The sequence below is a fragment of the Pteropus vampyrus genome, unplaced genomic scaffold (assembly GCF_000151845.1).
Source record: "Pteropus vampyrus isolate Shadow unplaced genomic scaffold, Pvam_2.0 Scaffold244, whole genome shotgun sequence".
Classification (NCBI taxonomy): domain Eukaryota; kingdom Metazoa; phylum Chordata; class Mammalia; order Chiroptera; family Pteropodidae; genus Pteropus; species Pteropus vampyrus.
In genome coordinates, this window is record NW_011889025.1 from 2,737,157 (window position 1) to 2,746,688 (window position 9,532).

A 9,532-nucleotide genomic window follows, 5' to 3' on the forward strand; every position below is an offset into this window, starting at 1 on the left:
TTACAATTGCGGAAGGAATTATTTTTTCCACTTCTTTTCCGACACTTCATTATTAGAGTACAGGAAAGCTATGGATTTTTGAACGTTGATTTTGTATCCAGAGACTTTACTGTAGTTGCTTATCATTTGTAGTAGTGTTCTTGTGGAGTCTTTAGGGTTTTCTATATAGAGAATCATGTCATCCTCAAATAGTGACAGTTTGACTTCCTTGTTTCCTATTTGGATGCCTTTTATATCTTTATCTTATCTGATTGCACTCGCTAGGACCTCCAATGTTACATTGAATAACAGTGACGATAGTGGACAGCCTTGTCTTGTTCTTGATCTTAGAGGGAAGGTTTTTAGTTTTTCACCATTAAGTATAATGTTGGCTGAGGGTTTGTCATACATGGCCTTTATTATGTTAAAGTACTTTCCTTCTATACCTATTTTGTTAAATGTTTTGATCATAAATGCTGTATCTTGTTGAAGGATTTTTCTGCATCTATTGATATGATCATATGATTATTATTTTTTAATTTGTTTACATGGTGTATGACATTAATTAATTTCTGTATGTCGAACCATCCCTGTGCCTCTGGAATGAAGCCTACTTGACCGTGGCGTATAATCTTTTTAATATGTTGCTGTATTTGGTTCGCTAGTATCTTATTTAGGATTTTTGCATCTGTGTTCATGAGAGGTATTGGTCTGTAGTTGTTTTTTTTTTTTTGAGTTATCTTTACCCGGTTTTGTTATCAAAATAATATTGGCCTCATAAAATAAGTTGGGAAGTATTGCCTCCTCTTTGATTTTTTGAGAGTTTGAAGAGAATAGGTATTAACTCTTCTTTGTATTGTAGAATTCACTGGTGAAGCCATCTGGTCTTGGACTTTTACTTTTTGGTAGGTTTTTGATGATTGTTTCAATTTTCATACCGCTGATTGGTCTATTTAGATTTTTCAGATCTTCTGGATTCAGTCTAGAAAGATTGTATTTTTCTAAGTACTGATCCATTTCTTCTAGGTTATTAAATTTGGTATAATATACTTTTTATAGTATTTTTGTATGATCCTTTGTATTTCTGTGATGTCAGTCGTAATTTCCCCCCTTTCATCTCTGATTTTGTTTATTTGTATCCTTTCTCTCTTTTCTTTAGTAAGTCTAGTCAGTGGTTTGTCAATTTTATTAACCTTATCAAAGAACCAGGTTTTTGTTGCATTTATTTTTTCTATTTTTTTTTGTTTTCAATTTCATTTATTTGTGCTCTAATTTTGATTATTTCTTTCCTTCTTCTGACTTTAAGCTTCATTTGTTCTTCCTTTTCTAGTTTTTTTAAGATGAAGCGTTAGGTTGTTTATTTGGACTCATTTTATTTTTGGGAGATAAGCCTGTTATGATATGAACTTTCTTCTTATGACCGCTTTTGCCGTGTCCCAAAAGTTTTGATATGTTGTACTACCATTATCATTTGTTTCTATGTATCTCTTGATCTCTCTTTTTATTTCTTCTCTGACCCAGTTATTCTTCAGTAGCATGTTGTTTAATCTCCACGTATTTGTGGTTCTTCCTGATTTCTTTCTGTAGTTGATCTTTAGTTTCAAAGCATTATGATCAGAGAATACGGTTGGTATGATTTCAACCCTCTTGTTTGTTGAGGCTATCTCTGTTTCCCAGTATGTGGTCGATTCTATTCAACTTATTTCTTAATTATTATTGAAACTTTTCCACCTTTTTGGCCTCTTCTTATTCTCTTATTAATTAACATATTGTTTTTATTAGCATGTGTAAAACCCAAGAGGGTAAGCTGCGACAGAAAATTTGATAAGGTTTCCCAAAATGTTCCTTGGTTTTGTAGCTATAAGGTTGTATGGGGTGCCTATTTGAAAGTGGCTCCCTGAACTCTAGCATTTATCATGTCCTAAGTAACGAGCATATTCAGCAACGAAGATCCTAGTCATTAGAAAGCCAGTCTCACATGGCTTGCATACGAAGCATATCAGCTATTTTATCTGGGGTGCTCCACTTGGCAGTCATAGGGGGAAATGGACAGTTCCCCTTCTCAGGTTAAATAGACCTTAGTGGCATTTATCCAGTCCACCAGGCTGGCTGTTCCCTTGGGAATAACCTTCTGTGTGTCTGTAATTGTTCTATAGTGAGCTGTGGGTTCTGCATCATTCTAAACATGCTCTTCCATTCTGCACCCCTTAAATCCAAAGTCAGGCACTGAAATTAGTCACTCTCACATTTCATTTCAGTAAAGTTTTCTCAGGAAGCTGATGATATTGAACTACAAAATGAAACAAGTTCTTCACTCTCTGGTTTCAATAGTTTCTTGGTGTTGCCCTCCCCTCTACAATGACAACTTTCTTACTGATCACAGGTCTTAGAAGCATTTTCTATTGTCCCTGAATAATTTTTCCCTTGGAGGGTAGCTTTGAGGCTGGTGGCCCACTTCCAGACTGATCCAAATTTGAGCTTAGTTTAGCATCAAGGTCCAACTCATCACTTTCTTTTACTTTTATTCTAGCTATTACAAATAAAAATAACCAAGGGATTGTATGTTTAACATGCTTCTTATTATTTTGCATTTCTTCATATATTCAATGAGCCAAATTGGAGTCAGGTTTACTACCATTTGTAATTTCCTCTAGTAACTTTTACCTTTAGTAACCTATCACAGCACAACTGCAGTTTCATACCATGGGTGACTAGGTAGCCATCCAGGGATCAAGGCTCATAATTCCTTACCTTTTTATCCTTTCTCTTCCCAAACCACTACGTGTTTCTGTGAGCCAGGGCTATTCTAGTAAATATCATTTCTCTGATACCAACTAAGGGGTTCTGAACTCAATTCCAATGTGTAGGTATGTGGAGGTTTCCCCCTACACCACCAATTCTCCAATACCAGCTAGGTGTTCTACAATTCAACTCAGTGCTGACACTGTTGAGAGATAGTGTCAGATTTCATGAGTTAAGGGCTCAGTTCCACAAGATTGCTCCCTTACCCTCCCACCCACTACACACACTTCAGATTCCAATTGTAAGTCTAGGTTGTGACCTGTGCTTCTGACTGGCTATAGACCGGAAGTTCCCATGACCCTCTCCTTGGGTTCAATTAAATTGCTAGGGCATTTCAAAGAACTCAGAGAAAAATTTTACTTACTAGATTATTGGTTTATTATAAAAGGACATAACTCAGGAACAGCCAGATGGAAGAAATGCATAGGGCAAGTTATAGGGAATGAGCGAGAAGCTTCCATACCCCCTCCTAGCATCTGCCACTCTCTCCAAGTCTCTACCAACCTGGAGGCTCTCAGAAACTTGTCCTTTTGGGTTTTTATGGAGGCTTCATCACATAAGCATGATAGATTTAATTCACTGGATGTTGGTGATTAAACTCAATCTCCAGCCTTTCTCCCCTCCCTGGAGGTCAGGGGAGTGAGATTGAAAGTTCCAACCCTTTAATCATATGGTTGGCTCCATATGATTATGGCTACCAGTCTCCATCCTTAGGTGTTTTCTAAAAGTCACTTCAGTAACACAACAAAAGACAACTTTATGGCTCTCATCACTTAGGAAATTCCAAGGCTTTTAGGAGCTCTGTGCCAGAAAGGGGGGATAGAGACTAAATACATTATTTCTTATTATAAATCACGATATCACAGGGTGTATTAAGATGTTTTTACATCCTTCCTTTTTCTTTATTCTTGATGCAGAATAATTAAGTTAGCTTTGGTAGTCACTAGTTCAGAGAAATAGCCTTGCTGTTTCATTTCCTTGATGAGTGATTCTTTTTTGAGTGAGGAATTATTTACCCCCTTTCTACTAATTCCTTTAAAAGTATGAGATGCTACCAAAATAGCTTAGAACTAACTGAGTTCCTGCGAACTCAGCTATGTTTGTTTCTTTACTCCCAAACCTAACTCCACCTCCTCTCCTAGTCCTCTGTAGCCAGCAAATGACATTCTTCCACTTCAGACCCTTTAGGTTGATCAATGAATGAGATTTGTGTGTACTGTCAAGAGGCAGTGATGAAGCTGTGGACGGAAAACAGGGCAAGGAAGGAGAAGGAAGAAAAAAAGCACAAGAGGAGAGGGGGATGTCTTACGTGGAGAAGGCATTGTTCTGTTTCTCACATCGGATCCCCTTGCAGTTGTTTGGTTCATCAATCGCTCTGGTCTCATAATAAAAGTAAAGTTGGTTCAATCCATTGGCAAAAGCCAGCAGGACAAGGCAGTAGATAAAGAGGAATTTGAGGATATCAAGCAGCATGCGCCCCAAAGAGATCTGCAGAGGCCCTAAATGGGAGTTGGCTGTGAACAGGGATATGAGACGCAATGAACTTAGAATGTTGGATATTGCAAAGAGTGCTTCTGCAATCAGAGTTGGGTGCCACATTTCCCATTCTTCCCTTGGACGAGAACCATTATACTGAAAGAAACAAGTGAACAAGGTGAGAAGTGCAGTAAGCATTTATAAAACTTTCCCCTCTTTCTTCTCTTCTATACCCAAATAAAGCCACCAAAGCAAGAATCGAGCATTCATTTATACAATAAGCCCTGTGCATGGCACTATTTTTTTCCCATCCAACCAATACATGATACTAATAACTCTCTTCCTCCCACTTTCATCCAAATATATACCCAACTTATAGACATGGAAAATAGAATTTTGGAGCAATCATCTGGAGTAACCACCTGTGATTTATCAACAGACATTTTCTAACTGTGACTTTGCCAGATTGTTGGGGAGTGTCACTGGAACTGAGCCACTGTTATGAGCTAGGTAGTGGGGACAAATTACTTTGCCTCCTAATGAGATTTCAAATCAGATTTACTTCCTCAACCCCCCATTTTGTTTTGAGCATCACAGGCAAGTTGTTAGTGAAGGAAAAGGAATAGGTTCAGCCTCCTCAGTGTACAGTGTTCATCCTAACTTCTCTGTTGACTGCAGTTTGGGACTCATTGAAAATCCTTAGAGGGTCATTACTCAGAATTTTCTGCCGAATTTTGTATTCAGCAGAATAGTATGTATTACATACTATTACAAGTAACACGTTAACTTTTCATATAGTTAATTTAGTACTGCCCACACAATGATGTATAGATGTATTTTATAGTTCCTTTGACAGCCCTACAAATTCAAATGTCCCTCTAGCACAAATGAAGAACCAGGGGGTTGAAGAGCCAGTATTCTGATTTTTTTCCTCCCATTTTCAGGCTTATCCTGAACTTCCAGTTCCTGGAACCTTGGGTGTTGCCTTGAGAAATATGACTTCATCGTGAAACCTAAGGTGCAATTGGACTTTGCCACTTAAAACTGCCTCTAACTATCAATTTCACCTTAGAATGAGGATAATATGTACTCTTACCCACTACACATATTTGTGATTATGTATCTATATATGAAAATCTGTGTACTCCATGAGAGAGATATTATGGGAATATAAGAAATTGCTTGTACCTTCCCAAGACAGAAGTAGATTTTGCCTGGAATTCAATCTGAAGCATATTGCCTTGAGCTCTAATCTAAATATCACAATTTCTCAGGACTAAATGTAAACAACTTTCCTGAGAAGAAGTTGCATTGGGGGCCAAATTATATTGTTAGCATTTCTAAAATTTCAACAACTGAGGAAACTGGTGTTAAAATCATTTGCATATATCTAGTATTCTTTACTAGAGGAATTTGGAGAAACCTTGCCACACTTATGCTTCTGTTTCAGATAGACTTTAGGTGGCCAATTAGTTTTGTAGGCACTTGGCCAACTCTGATATCTCTACATTTCTCTATCCAAAAAAAAAATTTGCCGCATCGCTGTGAGGCAAGGGCATTATTATGCCTGTTTTACAAGTGGAAGAACTGAAATACAGAGAGATAGAATGACTTGCTTAAGACCACACAGCAAGTTGATGGCAGAGCCAGAACTAAAACTCAGGTCTCTAATCACTCAGTCTAGCACTATTTCTATTAAATGTTACTTATATAATAATTGATATCACAACACATATGTTAAATAGGCTTTTAAAGGTTTTGAGGCATATGTAAAAGATGGAGAATATTTGCTGATAACAAAACAGACCTATGTTTTAAAACTACAAATTATTAACTGGAACACGTATAGCTCATAATTTAGGGTTTTCTCTCTCCACAGCCATAACTATAACTACAAGAAAGTCTGCTGCCCATGGGATGGTGAATCTGGATTTGCAGAACACTCACAAGTGTGAAAGATGATTCTTGTGGTAAATCTATGCTTTGCATATACCTTTGGAGAAAGATAGTGTAATATATGAGAGCAGGGAATAAATTTGGAGCTCATTTAGCATGAAGTTAGAAAACTTTTTCTGTCAAGGGCCAGATAGTACATGCTTTTGGCTTTGAGGACTATGTGGTCTCTGTGGCCATTACTCAACTTTTTTCTTGTAGAACTAATAGACAATATGCGAACAAATGGATGTGGTAGAAGGCCAAATTTGCTCTGGAGACCATGGTTTGCTGAACCCTGATCTAACATATGGTTTTCCAGCTGTGTTCCTTGAAGCCTGAGTGTTCAGTGGAGGCATGGTGGCCACTGTGGGAGCCAAAAAGGCCTAAAAGACCCAATCCTTAATTCAAATTCAATCCTTTAAGCTTTTTAATATATTATAGTTCTGCATAAATTTTAACTTCAAGATGTGGTTCCATGGAAAAAATTAAAAAGTTGAAAGTCACTGATCTAGTTTAATCTTATAATTCAGAGGCAGAATCTAAGGCTCATAGAGGTAGAAGAATGACCTATGGTAATCTGGTTTGTGAGTATCAGAGTAGGAATTAATTCAGGTTTTTCTGACTTTTGAGTTAGCGATATTGGGAGGCAAGTAATTTTTCTTATATTCTTTCAGATGCAATGCATCTTGAAAATTGTCCTCGATGCCTTTCAAAGGGGCATGAATTGCACTCTGTCAACTCAAAAGCAAAATAAGAAGAGGGACAGCCTAGTGTGGGAACTCAATCATAACAGGGATGTATGTGTGTGTGTGTGTGTGTGTGTGTGTGTGCGTGTGTGTGTGTGTGTGTGTGTGCAGCCAAATACTGGCTGAAGAAAGAATTATAAATCAATAGGTATTAAAGTTCTGATTTAGTCTGTATATATCGAAGTAAGATGATGGTAGGATAAATTTAGGTGGTGCTATCCTAGATGACAAAAGGACAATTATTCCCCATTTCTAGGGTTATCTGATGGAAATGAGGGCCAACCTTATGTGTATTTGTTGCTCTCAAATACACATAAGGAATGAGGGCCAACCTTATGTGTATTTGTTGCCTTTTGGTTCTTGTTGTTGTAGACCACATGAGGTGAACTATATGCACTGTTCACTAGTTTTTGGTTCTAATAAAGGATCTTCTTTAAGGCCGGCTTATCTCATGGTGCTTCTGTATTTCCTCAGTACAACAGTGATCCGAAATCTTTCAAATGTTTAAAGCTCTTGAGGCTTTACCTCACTGAGGTTGTCTCAACTTACTTGGAGAAGTTCATCTTAGGCTGATGTGCTCTGTGGATGAGTACTGCCCATTGATAATTTCTAATTGCAAATCGAAGGTCGGCATGCGGCATGTCTTGCTTTGTAAATTTTCTCTTTTTGAGGAAGGCTCCAACTTCTTGGTAAATGTCTCCTTTGAGTTAAGCGTTTGTCAATCGAGGGGCATTTACTCAGCTTAGTAGAGCCTATTTATCCTTACACTCTGTGGTGGGGAAGTAAGAGCCTAGCTTCATGGGAGCCTTACAAGTGAAGTTGGACAGGTTATGTGATTAGCTAATGTTGGGCATCTATAGACACATTTTCACATTCCCCAAGAGGTAATCCTTTTCTTGATTTAAGCAAACCCCGCCAATTTCTAGATTGATAATTTACTGTCCCTCCAGTATATAAATATCGCTTCCAAAGGAAGAAATGTGTTTATTTTTAGGCAAACAGTGTTCGTTAGTCAGCGGAGTGCCAGAATGACATGGATTTTATCCAGGCACATTAACTAACTAGAGATTCAAACATTTTCCTCACCAGCTTTTTCTTGTAAAGAAATTGTAAGTATGTGTTAAATGGTCATCACAAGTATAAGGAATACTTTTAAGTTTCTTTCAAAAGTGTTTCATGACTGCATTCAATATTCATTCTCCATATAAGTAACTCCCAAGGTCTTAAAATTTATGCATTATAAAAGGATATAAAAATAAACTAAGTTGTTGGTGATTTGGGGGACAGCCATATTCTCATTTTAAAATGTCTTAATGTGAGATTTAGTGCCAAAAAGCATGATTGACTAGATAATCATGGAGACTGAATTATTAGCCTTTCTTCATACTGGAGAAGTTCAACTCAGGGTAGAAGGAGGATGGCCATTTTATTATCTAATGAGCATCAAACCTGAACTTGGAGCCTGTGACTACCCAATGTGAGGGGCTGGACACAAAACCATTTTTTCAGAAAATTCACTGAATGGGAAAAGCATCAAGGTAATGTGTATGTGTACATTATTTTAATTAATAGAGAGATATAGGTTGGACGATACTCAACAGGCTGGATTCATGACAGCTTGAGTGATCATCCTGGTGGTGGAAGTGGTGAGGGAAGAAGAGATGATTAAAGATGTATGTGTACTGCAGTGAAATTTCTAGTGTTCTGCTATCTGTCATATGAAGAACACTTGAAGGAAGTGTGAATATTTAGCTTTGAGAAAAGACAACTCAGTGGGTTAGGAAGAGATGACTTCATATTGGAAGCACTATTATGGAGAAAGAACAACTTTGTTCTGTTTGACCCCACAGGGTAGAAGGATTACTAATGAATGTGTCACAGGGAGAATAATATTAGAAAAATATAAAGTTAGCACTTTTTAATTAAGTGATAAGGGTGAGAGAGGCTTTTGCAGATAGTAAATTCAGTGAATTTTCTCTGTTCTATGCAAACATCAGTGGGCCATCTTCTTGGGAAAGATATTATAGAGAAAATTTATACACTGACTGGATGGATGAGACCCCTTTACTCTCAGTTTAAGAAGCTAAGGATTCATTTGCAAATTGCTCCATTCTCCACTTTCTTTGTCTAGGTGGATACTACTTACAAACCATTGAAAGAATATCTATCTATACGATACTTTTCCACATAAATTAGACTGTCATCAGCACTTTCTCCCTAAACTCTTATGTTCCCCATGCTAAAACATAATGTAACCAAAATTATTGCTTAAGAAAAATTGCAGACATCTCAAGTTACCTTGACATAGGCTACAATCTTCAAGGAAATAGTTGCTAGGTAGAGTGAGTTCATTGCAAAATCCATCAGGTTCCACCAGTCATGGATGTATTCAGTAAATCCACCATCCCACATTTCCTTAATCTCTCCCCAAATGAAACCTGAATAATGAAGGTAAAAGTTTATTTCTTCACAGGGTAAGAATGGTCATCATAGTCATCATAGTAGAATTCCCCCCAAGTAAAGAAAGATGAAATAAATAAATTTGGGTCAGTAGAGTGAAGCCCCTAGAGATAGTAATCACTCTTTCTTTCTTT

At 37.3% G+C, this 9,532-nt stretch overlaps 1 protein-coding gene across 1 annotated transcript in view; it reads right to left on the reverse strand.

Annotated features, from left to right (window-relative positions):
* TRPC5 (transient receptor potential cation channel subfamily C member 5) overlaps positions 1 to 9,532 on the reverse strand; it is a 173,724-nt gene that overhangs the window by 50,962 nt on the left and 113,230 nt on the right. The window contains exons 4-5 of the mRNA XM_011374351.1: positions 9,237 to 9,376; positions 4,091 to 4,413 (exon numbers count right to left, since the gene is read on the reverse strand). Coding sequence (XP_011372653.1) covers positions 4,091 to 4,413; positions 9,237 to 9,376 — 463 coding nt within the window. The remainder of the gene's footprint in view (positions 1 to 4,090; positions 4,414 to 9,236; positions 9,377 to 9,532) is intronic.